Genomic DNA, 22,936 nt, shown 5'->3' on the forward strand with positions numbered 1-22,936 from the left:
AAAGGAAAGCTTAAGAGACTTACGGGACACCATCAAGTGACTAATATGTATACTGTTTCAAAAGGAGAAGAGAGAGAGAAAGAACAACAACAACAACAGCTTATTTAAAGAAATAATGGCTGAAAATTTCCAAACCTGGGAAAGGAAATGGAGAAACAGATCTAGGAAGTACAGAGGATTCCAAATAAGGCAAACCCAGAGAAATCCACACCGAGACACATTATAAACAAATTGTCAAAAGTCAAAGACAGAATTTTCAAAGCTGCCAGAGAGAAGCCACTTGTTATAAATAGTCATGTCATAAGATTATGATCGGATTTTTTTTCATCAGAAATCTTGCAGGACAGCAGGGAATGATAAAACACATTCAAAGCGCTGAAAAAAAAGTATACCTGGCAGAACTCTCCTTTAAAAATGAAGGCAAGACAAAAACTTTTCCAGAAAAACAAAAGCAGAAAGTATACAAAACCACTAGACCTGACTTGCAAGAAATACTAAAGAGAGTTTTTCAAGTTGAAAGAATGCTAAACAGCAACACAATAGCATAAGAAAGTATAAAACTTGTTGGGAAAGGTAAATACATAGACAAATAAAGAATACTGTATTATTGTAACAATGATGAATAAGTCACTTTTAATTCTCGTATAAAGTCAAAAGGCAAAAGTATTAGAAATAATTATAACTAAAAATGTTAATGATGCACAATATAAATGGATGTAAAATAAGTGTGTGGGAAACAGTAGTAAATGTGTAGTCTTTATATGTAATTGATGTTAAGATATTATCATAAGATAGAGTGTTATACGTTTAAGATATTTTATGTAACCTACACAGTAACCATGAAGATAATAACTATAGAAGTTACAGAAAAGAAGAGAAAGGAATCAAAGCATATCAATACAAAAAAAAAATAATGAAGCACAAAGACAGCAGGAGAGTTAAAGAGGAGCAATAGAAATAAAAGACAAATAGAAACAATTACCAAAATGCCAATAGTGAATCCTTCCCAATCAGTATTTACTTAAAATATAAATGAATTAAACTCCTCAATCAAAAGACACAACAGAGTTTGAATGGATAAGAAAACAAGATCCAACTCTATTTTTTTGTGTTTTTTGTTTCTTGAGACAGGGTGTTACACTATTGCCTAGGCTGGAGTGCAGTGGGGTAAATATGGCTCACCTCAGCCTCTGCCTCCTAGGTTCAGGTGATCCTTCTGCCTCATCCTCCCAAATAGCTGTGACTACAGGCATGCACCACCATGTCCAGCTAATTTAAAACTTTTTTTTTTTTTTGTAGAGATGGTGTTTTCCTAGGTTGCCCAGGCTGGTCTTGAACTCCTGGGTTCAAGCAATCCACTCACCTCAGCCTCCCAAAGTACTGGGATTACACAACTCTATTTTATCTACAAGAAACTCACGGTAGATTTAAGGACACACACAGACTGAAAATGAAGGGATGGAAAAGGATATCTCATGATAAAGGGCCATGAAAAGAGAGCAGGGATGGCTATATTTACATAAGACAAAATAAATTTAAGTTAAAAACTGTCACAAGTGATAAAGAAAAACAATATGTAATGATAAAAAGATTGATTCACCAGAGAGATATAACACAATTATAAGTAAATATGCACCCAATGTAAGAACAACTGAAAATATAATGCAAACATTGACAGAACTGAAGGGAGAAACAGCAGTGCAATAATAGTAGGAGATTTCAATACCTCTCTCTCAGTTATGGATAAAACAACCAGACAGAACATCAACAAAGAGGTACAGTGGGCTGGAACAACACCAGACATACACAAAATATTTCACCTGCAGCAGAATACACATTCTTCTAAAGTACACACAGAACATTCACATTTTATGTCACAAAACAAATGTAATCAATTTAAGAAGACAGAAATTTCCTACCACATGGAATGAAACCAGAAATCCACAGCAGAAGAAAAACTAGAAAATTCATACATATGTGGAAATTACACAACACACATTTATACAACCAATGGGCCAAAGAAGAAATCAAAGGGGAACTTAGAAGATACCTTGAAACAGATAAAAATGAAAAGGCAGCATATCAAAACTTATGGCATATAAGAAAAGCAGCACCAAGAGGAAAATTTATAAACAACCTAACTCCTCAAGGAATTAGAAAAAGAAGCACAAACTAGTCTAAATGTAGTAGAAGGAGGAAAATAATAAATATTAGAGCAGAAATAAACAAAGTAGGGAATCTAAAAACAATAAAAAAGAATCAGAGAATCAGCAAAGAGTTTGTCCCTTGAAAAAAGTAAAACTGACAAACTTTTATGTAGACTCAGAAAAAAAGAAAAGTCAAATAAGTTAGAAATAAAAGGAAACATTGCAACTGATGCCACAGAAATAAAAAGATTTGTAAAAGACAACGATGAATAATCATATGCCAATAAAATGAATAATCTAGAAGAAATTGGTAAATTCCTAGATACACACAACCTACTAAGACTGAATCACGAAGAAATAGGAAGTCTAAATAGTTCAATAACTAGTAAGGAAGTTGAATCTATAATCAAAAACCTCCCAACAAAGAAAAGCCCAGGACCAGATAGTTCACTAGTGAATTCTACCAAACATTTAAGGAAGAATTAATGCCAATCCTTCTCAAACTCTTCAAAAAAAAACTAAAGAGGAACAAAGACTCAAACTCATGAGTCCTGCATTACTCTCACATGAAAAGTGGTCAAAAATATTCCAAGAAAAGAAAACAAGAGGCCAACGTCCTTGATGAATATAGATGCCAAACTCCTCAGTAAAGTGTCAACAAACTGAATTCAGCAACACGTTAAGAGATTCGTATCCAAGCGGAATTTATCTCTGGGAGGCAAAGAAGGTCCAACACATGAAAATCAATTAATGTAATACATCACATTAAGAGAATGAAGAACAAAAACCATTTGATCATCTCAGTAGATGCAGAAAAAGTGTTTGACAAAATTCCACACCCTTTCATGATAAAAATTCTCAATACACAAGGAAGAGCAGAAAATTAGCTCAATATGATAAATGCCACATATGAAAATCCCACAGTGAATTGCATAGTCAATGGTGAAAAACTGACAATTTTTTCTCTAGCATCAGGGACAAAGCAAAGATACCCACCCACCATTACCACCTCTATTCAGTACAATTCTTTAGGACCTAGCCAGAACAATTCAACAAGAAAAGGAAATAAAAGGCATCCAAATCATAAAGGAAGAAGTGAAACTCTCCCTATCTATAGATGACATCATCTTACATAGAGAAAACCCAAAAAACTCCACCAAAAGACTTTTAGAACTAATCAATAAATTCATTAAAGTTTCACAATACAAAATCAACATCAAAAATCAGTTCCATTTCTATATATTAACAATGAACTATCTGAAAAAGAAATTAGAAAAACAATCCCACTTATAGCATCAAAAAGAACAAAATACTTATTAATAAACTTAACCAAGGAGATGAAAAATCTATACACTGAAAACTACAGAATAGTGATGAAATAAATTAAACACAAACAAATGGAAAGACACCACTCGTTCATGGATGAAAAACTTAATATTATTAAAATATCCACACTACCCAAGTGATCTTTAGATTCAATACAATGCCCATCAAAATTCCAGCAGCAGTTTTTACAGAAATAGAAAAAACAATGTTTAAAATCATATGAAATAACAAAAAAACCCAAATATCCAAAACAATCTTGGGAAAAAAGAGAGCTGGAGGCATTACACGTCCTGACTCCAAAATATGTTACAAAGCTACAGCAATTAAAACAGTATGGCACAGGCATAAAGGCAGACATAGAGAACAATGGAACAAAATAGAAGGTCCAGAAATCAATCTATGCATATACAGTCAACTGATCTTTGACAAGAGTGCCAAGAATACAAAAATGAGGAAAAGATAGTCTCTTCAACAAGTGGTGTTTCTTTTTAAAGAGGAAAGGAAAATAACTGAAACAATAAGTGTAAAAAAATTAATACTTGGAGAAATAAATATTTCAGGAATGTTTTTAAACATTCTAATTGTCACAGTAAGGAAAATGGATTACATTTTCCAGGAAGACATAGAACTTTTCAGCTTGGATATATAATGAAACAGGAAACAAAAAAAAGGATTAGAAAGATATCCCAGGCAAGAATTAAAGAAGAAACTGGTGTGGCAATATTAATATTTGACAAAACTTAGTTCTATAGGCATTACATGGTGAAAGAGAGATGATTTATAGTGATGAGACAGGCACCCTGTCAAGAAGCTATAAATATAATGAACTTTCATGGTAATGATGATGATGGGCATTTATTGAACACTTTAACTGGTGTTACTCTGCCAGTTTCAAACATATTATAACAGCCCTCATCTATTTTACAAATGAGGAAAGAGGATCAGAGAGTCTCATTAACTTGCTCACAGTTACTCAGCAGAGGAGTGGGATAGCCAGGATTCAAACCCACACAGTTTTCATGCTTCATCTCAACGAGAACATTCTGCTTTCAAAGTGAAAAGTTCATATAGCATGTGCACAAGCGAAGAGTAGAAAGATGGAAACTAGATCAGTTTCAAGTCTGCTCCAAATAGCTCACATGTGGGGATGATGCTGAAACAAGTGTAACAAAATTTAATACTTGGAGAAATAAATATTTCAAGAATATTTTTAAACATTCTAATTGTCAACAGTAAAGAAAATGGATTACATTTTCCTGTAAGACACAGAACTTTTCAACTGTCTCAACTGTCAATTCCTCTGTCTGGAATGGCTGGAATCCAGGAATTCCTATAAGAATTGTGTAAGTGTATACCTATAGTATTGTGATATGAATAATTTTTTTATTTGTTCAAGCAACACATATTTCCTAAAATGCTGAGTGTTGTGGGTGAGCACTGACTATGGACATGACAGATGAGGCTGTTGCTCTTATGGAACATTCTAGAAGAAGTGAGTCAACACAGCAATGATTACAGCACAATAAAAAATATCACTGGCTGAGTGCTGGGTACTGGTCACCTTTGACGAGGTGACCTGTAATCTGAGATGCAAAAACAAAAAAGAACTGCCCGGTTGAGATCTGAGGAGAAACACCCCCAGAGGGGCACATTCCAGATTGTTCAGTGATGTCACTGGCATTGTCATAGTTTATCCTCATCTGTGATGTATGGCAGGTGTTAATGACCCCATTTTGCAGACAAGAAAGCTAGTCTGGGGAGACCAATACACTCTCCACGCTTCTTAAACAGACTGCATCCTATTGTGCTTATGTATATGCAGAACCTAAATTCTTCTGAATAAATGTGGAATTGATCCCCAAAGTATATGTCCAAGGCTCTTACTTGTGAAAATAACTTACAGCTGCCAAATTTCAGAGGGCAAGCGTGCGCATCCATCGGGAAGTCCTCAAGCTGCATGGGGCACTCTGCAGAGATGGTCAAGCTGAAAAATAAAAGATCAAGACCTTTGAATGACTCTCTTGCTCTAGCCATTCACTGAGCCAACATCGTGTCCCAGAAAGCCATATTAAGTACTTTTAAAAATTAATGTCTTTTATGAGATTATCTGAACTATCCCCACCAAATTACATAAGTTTGTGTTGTAGGTGAATATCATTCAGAAATAAGGCTTAAATCAAATCTACTCAGCAGTTCGGTGGCTTAGGGTGTGTATCTATACTTATATTACTGCTTGTAAAACAATTTAAGATGCCTTTAAAAGTTATTTATTCTTTGTTTCCTATCCTTTATTGAGCATTATCATAAAGCTTTACTTGACGGGACTCAAAACATACGCATTTTCTAAAATGGCTTATAAGCTCAAAAAATATAAATGTAGAATAAATGCATATATATTCGTAGAATATGGGAAAATACAGAAAAAGTTGAAGTAATACAATTACAAATATCTACTATTTCACTTATAACTTCACGTGGTACATTTAGTGCAGAGTTTTCCTACACGCCCAAATTTTGACCGGCACCTGGCTATAACCATTGTGTAATGGGCCAATATGAAACTGTATAGTAAGTGAACCTGTAATACAATAACAATCTTCTGGTACACCCTAATTATTATTTTTTAATCCAGGCCTAGTGTTCCAAATTATAATATCACCGAGCACTACCACTGTCACTGGTAACTACAATAATGATGGTAACAAGAGCTGGCATGTTTGTGCCAGGCAGCCTGTGGGGGATTCTACCTGCACTGACTCATCTCACCCTAACAGCACGGGGAGATCTGGTGCTATGACCATCTCAGTTTACAAAGAAGAAAAGTGAGGTGCGGATATTAAGGAATTCGGGGCCTAGAATGCAGAGCTGCTCAGTGGTGGAGCCATGACAATGACAATCACCCAGGCTGCCTGGCCCTGGCTGCAGAGGTCCCTGAAAGGCAACACCACACGCGGCATAGGCAGGGCTCTGTTCTGCAGGAAGCCAGTGCACTCCCAGAGCCGCCATACTGTGGTGCTTTCATTTCTCTACCAATTTTGCCAATTACGGATGATTCTAAATTTTATTAATGAGCCTATCTTCTGTTCGTTAGTTTTCCTTTCCACTATTTAAAATAAATAAAATTACATACAATGAAAGATGAAGATACAAAACGTTCAACTTCGAGTGCGTGTTATAATTCTATTTTTAGAGCAAATAATAATTCAAGGTTACATTAGTGCTATTGTTCATTCCCTGTTATATAAGACTGAATGTCGCTGATTAGCCTAGGGTGAGAATCAAAACATAAACACCCATTTTTGCTTTTACTACCTCCTTCTGTGAAAATAGATTAACCTTTTGCTGTTAAATTGGTCACATAATTCACACGGTAATTGCAGACTGAGTAGTCAATGTATGTATTTTCTGAATGAAACTAAAATACATGTCAGTGGAAGGGAGGTCTGTGTCCATCAAAGATAGGAAATCTTCTGTTGCCACAACTTTTGACAGAAGGTTTCCCCAAAGATGGAGTGACTCACAGAGGCCTGTGTGTGTAGATGACCTAGAACACAACACAAAAGTCTCACATTCAGGCAAGGAGAGGATTTTTTTTTTTTTTTTTTTTTTTTTTGAGACAGAGTCTTGCTCTGTTGCCCAGGCTGGAGTGCAGTGGCGCAATCTTGCCACACCACAATCTCCACTCCTGGGTTCAAGCAATTCTCCTGCCTCAGCCTCCTGAGTAGCTGGGATTATAGACGCCTGACACCACGCCTGGCTAATTTTTGTATTTTTAGTAGAGATCATGGTTTCACCATGTTGGCCAGGCTGGTCTCAAACTGCTGACCTCAGGTGATCTGCCAGCCTCGACTTCCCAAGGTGCTGGGATTACAGGCGTGAGCCACTGCATCTGGCTGGGAGAGGAATTTTTAAATGATTTTCCACACATATTCATAGAATAAGAAGAGAATTATAAACATCGACCACTTCACTTATGATTTCACCTTCATCTAGCCCTGAGTTTTTCTACATGTACATATATTTTCTTTTCATTCTTGGTATATAAAAGTCAGTCTTGTTTATACCTAACATTAGAACAGAAGTACTTCCCCCATCACCAAAATCTTTATATAATCATGACATTGAAAGGTTAAATATTTGATTCTAGCACGCATGTGTATGTGTGTGTTTCTGTCTGTATATGTAATTATCAATTAGCTGTTGCTGGACTTTTATATGATTTTACCTGATAAATAACCTGCAATTGACCTCTTCAATCATAAATTATGAAAAAGGGCTGTTATTAGAGACTATGAAATTGATAAGGTAAATAAAGAAAAAACTTATTGGAATTAGGAAAATTAGAACTTTTAAAAAAGTCGCCTATAAGGATGGCATTCAGCCAACACAAAGGAAAACAGGTTACTTTATATGGTTGTTAGCAAATTTAAACAGTTTGTCAAGTGATGCAATACTGGAACAGAGAATCTCAACGGGTCAGATGTGTTCTTGAAGACAAAATCACAATGATCTGAAGATATCTAGAATTTCCTTAAGAAGGAAGACTTTAGTCAGGAAACAGGAAGTATATACAAAGCTGTAAGATTAGATCCATAGCAATAAATGTGAAGACGAGCACATAAGGAAACAGCACTGCGGGAGTTTAGAGAACACTTCTGATCAGGAGAGGCATGCTTTGCGCTGGCCTGTAGCTTTGGCTGTAACAGGAACACGCGGGGCTCACACGGGAGTAGTCTGAGGTGGGGTGGAGGGGAGGGTGTTTCAAGTGACCTGACTGTCTTAGCCCAGCTGTGCTACTGAAGACCTCAACCAGCAGCCCTGGCTTTACTCTTTGAGTCTCCCGACAAAGATGCTAACAACACTATAACCCCACACAGTCTATGCCATCGTCAGGGTGGACGTGGAGATGGTCGTCTTCTCTCCAGACACTGCCATGTCTGCCAGCCCCCCCGGCAGGCACTCAGTTTCCCACTGGGTCTGGAGGCAGCCTAGAAGTCAGTCTATGGGCTGAATTCTTGACAACTTGGAGAGTCCGAGTTATCCCCAACCCCTTGCTCTGTGCTGGCCTCCAGCTCCAATCCACCAGGCCATTGCAGGCACCAGACCTGACGTTTCTGTTGCATGCACCTACTCTCAGAGCAGACCCCAGGGAAACCTCATCCCAAAGGCCCCATGAGGCACTCTGCCAGCTCCTGGTTCGTTCCTCCTCCTTTCCTGGCCAACACCGTGTGTTTATAAGTGACCAGAGCCGCTCCTTCTGCCATGATTGGCTTCATTCTAGCTGTTCGGCCCTGAGAACTGCCCCCCTTCCGAAAATTACTGCACTGACAATGTTGAAAGACGGCATTCTGACAAGGAATGTACACCAAGGAGCTGGCTTTTAGCATATTTTAGGAGTGTGTGTGTATGTGTGTGTGTGTGTGTGTGTGTGTGTGCATGCAGCAAGGGTGGGGGCAGGGAGGGTACACAAACACAGGTGGACAGCATTTAGCTGGATCTAAAAAAAGGACACTTTTAAAGAAAAAATAACTCCAGTAAAAATGTAAAAAAGACAGTTTTTCTACAATTACCGTCTCAACAAATGCTATTATTAGAGCCTTGTGACTTCTTCTCCCAATTTTATAGAGCCCCTTGGAATTAGAATTCTAAACCTCAGGGAAGTATACTTCATCTATGATAGTGTCTCTCCTCTAACACATGAATGTATTATTCAGATAAATCTCTCAATAAGAACTGTTTCAGCCTCAGTCAGGAAACAAACTTAAATTTTCGAACCTTCTAAACATTTCAAAAATGGCCTATGCTTTTATAATACTCAAAAAGTATCTCTGAGTGAAAGAAAGCCTTCTATTCATGGGGCTCTTGAAATGTGGAATGCCTTGATCTGGAACCAGCCGCCTCCACACAGAGCTGAGATCAAGGCCTCTGTGGAGTGGGTGACTGTCATAGCACAAGAGAGACAGCTAGGTCACCTGCTTGAAACCCTCACTTTTTCGATAAAGAAAATCAAGCCCAAAAGGTTAAGAAACTTGACTGTGGAAAGACTTCACTGAATTACTGGAAGACCCAGGAATCCAGTATTTTTCTAAAGGTCCAATTTCTGTTTTACTTCCAATTTCTGTTAAAACATTCAAGCATTCACTTACTGAAGCATAATGTCCCATTTTTGAAGAACATCTTGATTTTAGGATAAGGAAATGGGATTTTTTTTTTTTTTTTTTTTTTGACGGAGTCTTGCTCTGTCGCCAAGGCTGGAGTGCAGTGGCATGATCTTGGCTCACTGCAACCTCTACCTCCCAGGTTCAAGCTATTCTCCTGCCCCAGCCTCCAGAGTAGCTGGGATTACAGGTGCCTGCAACCACGACCACCTAATTTTTGTATTTTTAGTAGAGACAGGCTTTCACCATGTTGGCTAGGCTGGTCTCAAACTCCTGACCTTGTGATCCACCTGCCTCGGCCTCCCAAAGTGCTGAGATTACAGGTGTGAGCCACCATGCCCGGTTGGGCATTTTTACAATTTAAGATAATTGCTTCAGCTTGGATTTATATCATCATAATTGAGGGCTTAGGGTCCTAAACTCAAGAAAAAGCTCTCTGCTTGATCAGGAGCAGCTCATGGGTGAAGAGTGCTTTATGATGGGTAAAATGGACAAATTCTAGAGTAGCTTTGCTATTAACTAATTGTGTGACCTTTGTAAAACTGCCTAACCAATCTGGTCCAGTCTTCTTGTGTGAAGAAAAAGAAAAAAAACATTTCTTTTATTCTCTGAAATAAATAATTGATAGGTATAAAAAGGTTAAAAAGGCTTTGGCTATTACCAATTCAATGACAATGAGGTGATTAAAGAAAGTCTCCAAAATTCTACTAAAATCTTCTTCAAATCGAAGCCTTCCTCATTCTTGTGGAAATCCTGCATCAATGCAGTAGGTGTGACAGTGGCAGGCAAAATAACAGCACTGCAAATATGTCCATGTGCCAATGCACAAAACCCCAAACCTGTGAGTATGCTACCTCACTCAGCAAAAGGGCTTTGCAGATGTGATTCATTTAAGGATCTTGGGATGGAGAGATTATCCTGGATTCTCCACATGAGCCCAATACAATCACAAAGGTCCTTCTAAGAGGGAGACAACAGTGTCAGATTCAGAGAAAGACATGTGATGAGGAAGCAGAGGCCGGTGCAAAGTGGCCAAGAGTCTAAGAATACAAGTGTCCTCTAGAAACCGGAAGAGGCAAGAAACAGCCTCTCCCCTAGAGCATCCAAAAGAAATGCAATCCTGCCAACAGCTTGACTGTAGCCTCCTGGGACCCTTTTGGAATTACAAGACAATAACTTTGTTGTGTTTTAAGCCAAAATTTGTATTTCTTATTGACGCTATGACAAAATGGTGGTCTCCAAAGATGTCCATGTCCTAACCCTTGCTACCTGTCAATATGTTTCCTTCATAGCAAAAAGGACTTTTCAGATGTGGTAAAGTTAAAGCCTTAGAGATGGGAAGTTTTCTTGGGTTATCTGGGTGGGACAAATGGCATCACGAGGCCACGTAGAAGAGGAAAATGAGTGTCAGAACCAGAGCAGGAAATCTGATGGCGGAAGTGGAAGCAAGAGTGATGCAGGGCCATGAACCAAGGAATCTGGCCCCTCCAGAGGCTGGGAGAGGCAAGGACACAGATTGTCCCCTAGAGAAGCCAGAAGAGAGGCCATCCTGCCCACAGCTGGATTTCAGACACACAAGACCCATTCCAGACTTCTGGTCCCCAGTAATGTGAGAGAATAAATTTGTGTTGAAAAGCCACTAACTTTGTAGTAATTTGTTAAGCAGCAATAGGAAACTCATACAAGTCTAATGACCAGCAGTTATTGTGCCAAAGAGCAGCCCCATGCATATTTTGAAATCATTCCCACAAAGGTGACAAATAAATTTAGTAATATTAGCCAATTTGTAAGTGGCTCACACCATGTTCACTGCAGTGAAAATTCAGACTTTGATAATGAAATGGACATCTCATGTGAGGCATCCCAGCTGGGTCGGTTATTGAACAGCATGCTGTGCCTCAGCTGGAATTACTGGAAACATGACCTCCCTGTGAAGATGCTATCCGTGACTGTCAGCCAATACAGGGAATTTATTTAGGGACCCTTGAAATTCAATATCAACACAGTATCTAAAGATTGATGCTACAGAAAAGAAATAAGGCTTAATTTCATCATGATCTTTGTCTAGTCCTGAGAGGCCTTGTAAAAAACACACCAATGCTTAACTTAGAAAACTTTCTATGCACCAGAGCTGTGCCCATCGGAAAGCCTGCAGGGTTTGGAGACGCAGGGTTTGGCATTCTGCAGCTGGCATGATGGTAGGCAATATTCTTCTCTTGGGCTACAGCCTGACTCTGGTGCCTCTGGTGTACTCATAGCTGCAAGTCTGTGCAGGGCTTATTCAGCACGCCAGTAGGGATGCTGCTGGTGAATTTTCACTCTACACCTGAGTCACATCCTTAGCAAGGATGGAAGAGGAGATTCACATCATGCACATGGAGCACAGTTTGTGCTATGAGTGGCGCATCTTGGAAAGGAAACCCAGCTGTAGGGATTACAGGCCTGTTTCCCTATAACTGACTCAAATCAAGATTAGCAAATGAAGAGATACTGATCCAAATATTCAATTAAAAAGAACTGGCATACATATGCATGCATACAAATGTATACACACATACATATATATTTAATAAGTTACTGATGTTAGCAATACAGGTAGCCTGTTTCTCCTTCAGAAACTCTCCCATGAGCCCTGCCTGATGCCCAGATCCTGCCTGGCTAGACTTTTCTCCTCTGTACTGCTGTGCTCATAAAAATAACTCCAAATTTGTTTACTAAAGAAAAGAATGCACGGATGTATTTGTTTTATTATATGCAATCAGTATCATGATGTACCATATGTGTTATTTGTATACCTGTAGTTAGGCATTGCTTGATTTTCTAGGAACCTAACTTCAGCTTACAATAATATTTCAAGGAAAAATGTATTCTGAAGCTCAGTCAACTACATGAAAACTGAACTTTTAGAACAGAAACGTTGGTAAGTCAGGATCAGTGTATGTCGGAACCCAAAGGCCACTGCCAGGTTCAGCAATTCCCTCGCCTTTTTTTCTGACTGTGACGTGTGTACTGGTCCCATTCTGTGATGGTTGTAGATCCACTGCAGTTGCGTTTGATCCAGACAAGAACTGCAGACCTAGTTTCTTTCAGTGCCTGGCCATTGTGATAGTCGTGGTTCGCCAACCTCCTAAGGATCTTTACCTTAGCACTAAGCCTGACCCCGTTAAATCCAAAGCAAGATTTTGCCTGTCATAAGAAATAGATGAGACATCAAGTCCTGCTGTGGGGCAGGAATGGGGAGTAGGCAGCAGAAAGCTAGAAGAATAAAGTGTACATCGACCTATTTTATACATAATAGAATTTAAACTCAGTGAAGGGCAAGCTTGTAAAAATCAACTTAGGGTATTACTGAAATTTTAAAGTCTTTCAAACAAGAATACACTAAAATGATCCACGCTTCGGTTTATATTACTGTAGAGTTCCTTGCTTTAAAATATCTGCTATTGAGATAACAAAGTGTCTCCTTTTTAAAAATAGATCCAAATTATACGGCTTAGTTTGAGTTTGAATTACAGATTTCATGAATTATTTTAAGGCTAATGGATTTCTTTTGTATCCCTGCATGTAGTAAGGAGGTACATGAGACCAACCATCAGAATTATACTGGGCTAAAACTTCTCACTGTGCTTTGCGCTATTAGGATCCTCATTCCTCTTTGGCCACTGAAAAGAAGATGTCAGCAATTGCTATTTATGTTGGGAAAACCAGCATAAGTTTGATAATTTTGAGATGTTAGTATATTTCTTATGCAAAAGAGATATAAGGTATATTTATCTATTTTGATTAACATAGCTGTTGCTTTTTTCTAATGCTCATGTTTCTCAGGAGGACATTGTAATAATTGACATAAAATGGAATTATTTTTGTTTAATTTGTTATGTGCATCTACACACTCCATAATAAATCTTCATAACAGATCAAATGTAGGAAAATACACATAAGCCTGAATGATTTTTTAAAAATACTACAAAAGAGAAACAGCATCCACAAAAAAGGTTCTTTCTCACAATAAAATTCAAAGTTTAACTTTAAGAAATTAAAGCATTTATTTCATCATAAAGCTAGGAAAGAAGAGGCTGAGGAAAGGTATACATAATGAACAAGGGCTGTAAAGCTCCCACTTATACTAGGAAATCTAAGAGGTCACGTGCATGCCCAGGGCTGGACACATACTAAAAAAATACCTAAAAAGACCCAAAGTTTTCATGTCTGGCTGACCTTCAAACTCCACACAAGAAGAAATTAAAGTTATAGCAATGTTGTAAACTATCTGGCTAGGCACTGAAAGAGTGTTTTAACATGCACACAGACCCTATCTGCAAAGACTGACAGAGGCTTTTATTGTTTTGGTTTTTAAATTTTGGTTTCAGGCATTAAAAATATCTCTGTCAAATCATTAGTTGACCAATGAACTAAGGAAAGAGTGGCTCTGTAGAACAAACAATACAGATTTCACAATATTAGCTCAAAAACTCACCAAACAAGCAAACAACAATAATCACAACAGGCATAAACAAAAAAAAGCACTATGGACATGGGAGAATATAACATCCAGAGTCACGACATTATAATAATCAAAATGTCCTGTTTTCAAGAAAAATAAAATACACCAAAGAAACAATGGCCTGTTCAAAGGGAAAAATAAATGAATGAAAACTGTCTGTGAGGACACACAGACATTAGACTTACTAGAAAACATGTTAAATCAACTGTCTTAAATATCAAAGATCTAAAAGAAATAAGAAAATAAAGGAAACCTGGAGAACAATGTCTCAACAAATAGAGCATATAAATAAAAAGAAGTTATAAAAAGAACTAAAAAAATTCTGGAGGTGAAAAAAACAACAACTGAAGTAAAGAATTCACTAGAGGGTTTCAACAGCAGATTGTTCAGGTAGGAGAAAGATTAAGATTCAGCAAATTTGAAGATAAGTCAAATGAAATTATCCATTCTGAGGAGCAGAAAGAAAAAAAGTGAAAAATGAACAGAGTCTAACAGACTAACAAGACACAATCGACAGTATCAAATTATACATAATGGGAATCCCAGAACAAGAGAAAAAGGAGAAAGAGACAGAAAGAATATTTGAAAAAAATCATGGCTGAAAATGTCCCAAATTTTATGAAGGAAAAGAAACTCAATGAACTCCCAGTAGTATAAATTTAAGAGATCCAGACTGAGATGCATTATAATCAGAATTTCAAAAGCCAAAGATGAAGAGAGAATCTTTAGAGAAGCAAGAGAGAAGCAACTTATGCACAAGGGATCCTAAGTAATATAAATAGGTGATTTCTATCAGAAACCATGGAAGCCCAGAGGTAGTGGGAGGAACTACTAAATGTGCTGAAAGAAAAAAAACTTGTCAACCAAGAATTCTATTCCAGCAAAATCATCCTTCAAAATGAAGAAGAAATTATAATATTCCAGATAAACAGCCACTGAGGGAGCATTCCAAAATCAATTAATGTACCCTTCATGTCAAAAGCTCTCAACAAACTATGTACTGAAGGAACATACCTTAAAATAATAAGAGCCATCTATGACAAATCCACAGTCAACATCATTCTGAATGGTCAAAAGCTGGAAGAATTCTCCTTGAAAATTGGCACAAGACAAAAATGCCCTCTCTTACCATTCCTATTCAATATAGTACTGGAAGTCCTGGCCAGAGCAATCAGGAAAGATAAAGAAAAAAAGGACATCCTAATAGGAAGCGAGGAAGTCAAACTATCCCTGTTTGCAGATGACATGATCCTACATCTAGAAAACCCCATAGCCTCAGCCCAAAAGCACCTTCAGCTGATAAATAACTTTAACAAAGTTTCAGGTTACAAAATCAACATAAAAAATCAGTAGCATTCCTATATATCAGGAACAGTCAAGCCAAGAGCCAAATCAGGAATGTAATCCCATTCACAATTACCACAAAAAGAATGAAATACCTAGGAATACAGCTCACCCAGGAGGTGAAAGATCTCTACAATGAGAACTATAAAACACTGCTGAAAGAAATCAGAGATAATACAAACAAATGGAAAAACATTCCATGCTCATGCATAGGAAGAATTGATATCACTAAAATGGCCATACTGCTGAAAGCAATTTACAGATTCAGTGCTATATCCTATCAACCTACCAATGACATTCTTCACAGCAGTAGAAAAACTGTTTTTAAAATTCATATGGAATCAAAAAAGAGCCTGAATAGCCAAGGCAATCCTAAGCAAAAAGAACAAAGCAGGAGACATCATGCTACCCAACTTCAAACTATACTACAGATGTACAGTAACCAAAACAGCATGGTACTGGTACAAAAAATAGCTGCATAGATCAATGCAACAGAACAGAGAGCCCAGAAATAAGGCCACACACCTACAACCATCTGATTTTCAATAAAACTGACAAAAATAAGCAATGGGGAAATGACTCCCTATAAATGGTGCTGGGGTAACTGATTAGCCATATGCAGAAGATTGAAACTGGATCCCTTTTTCACACCACATACTTAAAAGTATATTAAAGATGGATTAAAGACTTAAAAGTAAAACCCAAAACTATAAAAACCCTGAAAGACAACCTAGGCAATACCATTCTAGACATAGGAATGGGCAATGATTTCATAATGAAGACAGCAAAAGCAATTGCAACAAAAAGCAAAAATTAACAAATGGGATCTAATTAAACTAAAAAGCTTCTGCACAGCAAAGGGAACTATCAACAGAGTAGGCAGACAACCTACAGAATGGGAGAAAATATCTGCAAAAGTCTAACATGCGTCTGACAAAAGTCTAATATCCAGAATCTATAAGGAACTTAAACTTACAAGAAAAAAAAATCCTGTTAAAAAGTGGGCAAAGCAGGTGAACAGACACTTTTCAAAAGAAGACATACATGCAGCCAATGAGTATATGAAAAAAAGCTAAATATCACTGATCATTACAGAAATGCAAATCAAAACCACAATGAGATATCATCTCACACCAGTCAAATGGCTATTACTAAAAGGTCAAAAAATAACAGATGCTGGTGAGGTTGTGGAGAAAGGAGAATGCTTATACACTGTTGGTGGGAGTGTAAATTAGTTCAACCATTGTGGAAAGCAGTGGGGCAATTCCTCAAAGACCTAGAGGCAGAAATACCATTGACCCAGCAGTTCTGTTACTCAGTATATACTCAGAGGAATATAAACCTGTCTATTATAAAGGCACATGCACACTTACATTCATTACAGCACGATTCACAATACAAAGACAGAGAACCAACCTAAATGTACCTCAAAGTTGGAATCGATGACGAAAATGTGGTACATATACACCATGGAAAACTATGCAGCCATAAAAAAGAAGATCATGTCCTTTGTGGGGACATGGATGGAGCTGGAGGCCATTATCCTTAGCAAACTAACACAATAACAGAAAACCAAATACCACATATTCTCACTTGTAAGTGGGAGCTAAATTATGAGAACGCATGGATGCAATGAGGGGAACAGCAAACACTGGGGCCTTCTTGAGGGTGGAGGGTGGGAGGAGGGAGAGGATCAGGAAAAACAACTATTGGCTACTAGGCTTAATACTAGAGTGACAAAATAATCTATAAACAAACCACTGTGACACAGTTTATCTATATAACAAACCTGCACATGTACTCTTGAACCTAATATGAAAGTTTTAAAAAAACAAAAATCAATTAATGTAATCCATTACATCAACAGGCTAAACAAGAAAAATCACACCTTCATATTAATAGATGCAGAAAAAGCATTTAACAAAATGTTCATGATAAAAACTTTCAGTAAACTGGGAATATAGGGGGACTTCCTCAACTTGATTTTTAAAAAATCTACCATAAACATACAGCTAACATCATACTTAATAGTGAGAAACTAAAAGCTTTCTCACTAAGATTAGGAACAAGGCAAGGATGTCTACTCTCACTACCCTTTCCACATTATACTGAAAGTTCTAGCTAATGTAATAAGACGAGTAAAGGAAGTAACATTTATATAGATTAAAGAGAAAAAGAAACAAAATTGCCCTTGAGCACAGATGATGACATGCTCGTCTATGTATAAAATCTGAAAGAATCAACAACAGAAAAGTCCTGGAACTAATACATGAATAGAGTAAGCTTGCTGTTACAAGGTCAATGTATGTAAGCCAATTTTTTAATTATGTATCAGCAATGAACAAATGAAATTTTAAAGACACAATACAATTTAGATTAGCACCCCAAAGTGAAATCTTTAGGTACAAATCTAACAAAATTAGTATATAGTATTTAGGGGAAAAACAAGAAAACTCTGATAAAATAAAGAACTAAATGGAGAGAAATTCCATGTTCATTCATAGGAATACTCAATATTGTCAAGATTTCAGTTCCTCTCAACTCAATCTACAGATGCTATGCAATGCCACTCAAAATTCAAGCACGTTGTTTTGTGGATATTAACAAACTGATTCTAATATTGATATGAAGAGGCAAAAGACCCAGAGTAGCCATAATGATATTGAGGGAAAAGAACAAAGTCAGAGGACATACACCACCCAATTGAAGACTTATAAAGCTATAATAATCAAGACAGTATAGAACTGGTGAAAGAATAGACAACTAGATACATAGAAGAGAACACAGTCCAGAAATAGCCACCCAAAAATACAGCCAACTGATATTTGACAAAGGAGCGAAAGACCATACACTGAAGACGAGACAGTCTTTCCAACAAGTGCTGGACCAAATGGGCATGCACGTATATAAACATGAATCTAGACACTAACCTTATACCCTTCACATGAATTAACTCAAAATGGATCACAGATCTAAATGTTAAATGCAAAACTATAAAACTCCTATAACGTAAGAGAAAATCTAAATGACTTTGGGTTTGGTGATGACTTTTTAGATGAGATACCAAAAGCACAGTCTGTGAAAGTAAGAATTCATAAGCCGAATTTCATTAAAATTAAACATTTCTGTTCTGTGAAAGACACTGTGAAAAGACTGAAAAGACAAGTCACACAGTAGGAGGAAATATTTGCAGAAGGCATATATGACAAAGGGCTGTTATCCAAAATATTCAAAGAACTCATAAAACTCAATCATAAGAAAACAACCCAATTAAAAAATGATAAAAGACCTTAATAAACATCTTACTAAAAAAGACATACAGATGATAAGCATATGAAAAGATGCTCCACCACATATATAATCAGAAAAACACAAATTAAAGCAACATTGAGATATCACTACACATCTCCTAAAATGGCCGAAATCCAGAACACTGCCAACAGTAAACACTGGAGAGGATGTGGAGCAAGAGAAACTTGCTCATTAACTGCTGACGTGAATGCAAATTGGCTCAGCCACTTTGGAAGGCAGCTTGGCAACTTCTTACAAAACTAAACAAACCCTTACTGTATGATCCAGCAGTTGCGCTCTTTGTATTTACCCAAAGAAATTGAAAACTTATGCCTACACAAAAGCCTTCACAAGAGTGTTTATACCAGCCTTATTCATAACTACTAAAACTCGGAAGCAATCAAGATGTCCTTCCATAGATGAATGGATAAACTATAGTGTATGCAGATAATGCAGTGTTATGCCAAGGAAACTCAAATGCATTTTACTAAGTGAAGTGAGCCAGTTTGAAATATGACACTCAGTATGATTCTAACTATTTGACATTCTGGGAAAAGGCAAAACTATAAAAGAAGTAAAAAGGTCAGTAGTTGTCAGGGGTTCAGGGGAGAGAGGGATAAAAGTAAGCGAAGCACAGAGGATTTTTAGAGCAACAAAAATACTCCTGTGATATCATAATGGTGAGTACATGTCATTATAATTTTGTCTGAACACACAGAATGTACGCCACCAAGAGTGAACCCTAATGTAAAGTATGGACTTTGGGTAATAATGATGTGTCAATTTAGGTTCATCAGTTGTAACATATGTGCCACTCTGGTCGGGGATGTGTAAGGAGGGAAGCTATGCATGTGTAGGGACAGGGGTTTATGGAAAATTTCTGTACCATACTCTTAATTTGTCTGTAAACCTAAAACTGCTCCAAAAATGAAATTCTTTTAAAAATACATTCTTTAAAAACTGAGGAAATTCGTTGCTATAAGACTTGCCATATAATAAATGCCAAAGGAATCCTTTAGGCAGAGGTAAAAGGACACAAGAGGATAACTCAAAACCATATCAAGAACAGCAGTAACAGTAATTATGTAGGTAAATATAAAATCGGTATGATGATATTTTTTATTTGTAACCCATTTTTTATCCCATACGACTTTAAATACAAAAAGTAATAATTGTATAATTATTTAATAATGCATAAAATAATAATTGTAAATCTATGTTAATATACCTTTACAAATCTATGTTATACAAACTATGTGTAAAGATACAATTTATGACAATAACAATGGGAGGACAGAGCTACTGGAGCAAAGTTTTTTATATGTGACTGAAACTAAGTTGGTTTTAACCCAAACCAGATTGTTATAAATTTAGAGGTTGATTTTATTCTGCAGGGTAACCACTAATAGAATAATTTAAAAATATATGTAAAAGAAATTACATGAAAATTAAAGTGGTACACTAAAAAACATCAATTAAACACAAAAAAAGAAATGGAAGAACTGTAGAACAAGAAATGAATAAGAAATATAGAAAGCAAATAGAAAAAAGGTAGAAAGTCCTTCGTTTCAGCAATTATATTAAATGTAAATGGACTAAATACTTCAATTAAAAGGCAGGTATTGGCAGAATCGATATAGATATATAAAATAATTCTTTATCATGTACAAGGACTCATTTTAGTTGCAAAACCATAAAAAAGTCAAAAGTGAAAGGATGAAAAAGGCATTCCATTGAAATCAAAACCAAAGAGAACTTTAAGACAAAATTTGTTGCAAGAGACAAAGATATTACATGATAATAAGTGGCTCTATTCATCAAAATATATAGAAATTATAAACATATATGAAACTCAAAATGGAAACTCAAAAATATATCAGACAAAACTAACAAACCTCAGAGAAAAATACACTATTCTGCAATATCAGTTGGAAACCTCAATATCCCATTTTCAATAATGAGTAGAATATCTAGAGAGAACATTAACAAGACTTTGACTATACTATAAACCAACTGGACTTAACAGGCATATATAGAACACTCCATCCAACAAAGGCAGAATACACATTCTTCTCAAGCACACAGGGAGCATGCCCAGGATAGATAATCTGTTCAACTACAAAACAAATCTCATACTTTAAAAATGTAAAATCATACAAAGTATCTCTTCTGACCAAATGTAATGAAACTAGAAAACAATAACAGAAGGAAAATTGAAACTTTCACAAATATGTGGAAATTAAACACATTTCTAAATAACAAATGGGTCAAAGAATACATCATAAGAGAAATTTTAAAAATTTTGAGGCCAGGAATGGTGGCTCACACCTGTAATCCCAGCACTTTAAGAAGCCAAGGCAGGAGAATTGCTTGAAACCAGCAGCTCCTAACCTGCCTGGGCAATACAGCAAGACCCTGTCTCTACAAAAATAAAAGAAATTAGCTGGGCATGGTGGCATGTGCGTAACTACTTGGAAGGCTGAGGTGGGAGGATCACTTGAGCCCAGGAGTTCAGGCTGCACTGAGCTATGATGGCACCCTGTCCCTAAAAAAAGAAAATAATGTTGAGATAAATGAAAACAAAAACCCAAATTATCAATACTTATGGGACTAGCAAAAGCAGTGCTTGGAGTCAAATTTATAGCTCTGAATGCCCACATTAAAAAACAAAAAAGATTTCAACTGATAACTGAACTTTACACATTAAGGAATTAGAAAAAAAAAAAAAAAGAGCACGCTAAGCCCAAAGGTAACTGAAAAAAGGAAATAAAGATTGGGTAAATGAAATAGAGCAAGAAAGCCCATAGCTTGTTGGGCTTACAGGCAGGTCAGAGGGAATGCTGACTGGGGATGTGAAGGCCCACAGGGTCCCTGCCCACAGGTGCCAGTCTTCCATCCTACAGATGTTGCTGCTTTCAATCGCTGGATCTCCTCTTCCACAATTCTGAATGCCTCTGATAACCAATGAATACTTTGAGCTAATATTTATAATGCCATTTAAGCACTTTGTTTTAACAACCCAGACTCTTTCAAATGATGGCACCACATCCCCTCTCTGGGGAGTGGAGAGAAAGGGTGCTTGTTGAAGTGTGTGGGTGAGTGGATAGAAATTTGATGTATAAAGTGACACTCAGAAGCCCACCTGAGGGTAGCCTCACCAGCACGGCTGTACAGCATCCTCAACTATGCAAATATTTGGTTTACGTTTCCCATGGGCCTTGACTCACTGAACAGAGGATTTGTTTTTCCATACTTGGAGACTTGACAGCAATTTTCCACCTATCTGCCAATCAGTAGCATTCTTCTCGATTTCTAAGAAAGTGATCCAACCCTAAATCTCTTCTTTCCAGTGCACGTTTCAAAATGCTCTATTTTCTACCATGGCAACTCATTTTATGTCAGTCTATCATTAGCCCTAAGTGGCCAGGCAAATATTCTGGGACCATCTGGAGTTTCTGTGAATGAGGAAATGTTGCAGGTTATTCTTGCTATCGTTTAAATTATTGAGCTCTGAGTTACCAGTCTCCAAGTGTCATGAACTTGGAAGAGGTGCATTATTTTTTAGAAAACAATGTGATAAAATGGGCACCAAAAAGCCCCTCCATGGGTCAGTTGCATCCCCAGGACACAGGGGATGTTCGACATGTGATGTTGACTGGTCTACTTCTTTTAAGTTAGTGCAGCAAAGAATCAGAGACTTGTGATGGAGGAATTGACATGTAACAGGGAAAGTAACGAGAGGCATCTTGTTCCACCCTCTCTATGATTAAAAGACATTTGAATCCTGAAACTTTAAGTGTTATCAAGGGAGAACTTGTACTCCTGTTGAGTTTGTAAAAAAATGGATTGACACCTTGAGTGTGAAGCTGATGCAGTGTATCCGCCAAGTCAGGGCTCTTCATTTGCACAGCACTGGAGCTTCTGTAGGAGTCTGCTGGGGCTGCCATTACAAAGTACCACAGGCTGGGTGGCTTAAACTACAGGCATGTATTTTCCCACAGTTCTGGAGGTAGAAGTCTGAGATCAAGGTGTCAGCAGCGATGGTTCCTTCTGAGGCCTCTGTGCTTGGCTTGCAGATGGCAGTCCTCTCCCTATGTCCTCGTATGGTGTTCCTTCTGTGGGTGCCTGTGTCCTAATCTTCTCCTCATTGTATAAGGATCCAGTTA

The 22,936-nt window shown here is 37.2% G+C and overlaps 1 protein-coding gene across 4 annotated transcripts in view; it reads right to left on the reverse strand.

The window, feature by feature from the left end:
• GABRA5 (gamma-aminobutyric acid type A receptor subunit alpha5) overlaps positions 1-22,936 on the reverse strand; it is an 83,249-nt gene that overhangs the window by 29,216 nt on the left and 31,097 nt on the right. For all 4 annotated transcript variants that reach the window (XM_054451912.2, XM_054451914.2, XM_063652475.1 and 1 more), the window contains one exon: positions 5,375-5,457. In XM_054451912.2, the coding sequence (XP_054307887.1) occupies positions 5,375-5,457 (83 nt within the window). The remainder of the gene's footprint in view (positions 1-5,374; positions 5,458-22,936) is intronic.

Source organism: Pongo pygmaeus, chromosome 16 (assembly GCF_028885625.2).
Source record: "Pongo pygmaeus isolate AG05252 chromosome 16, NHGRI_mPonPyg2-v2.0_pri, whole genome shotgun sequence".
Lineage (NCBI taxonomy): Eukaryota > Metazoa > Chordata > Mammalia > Primates > Hominidae > Pongo > Pongo pygmaeus.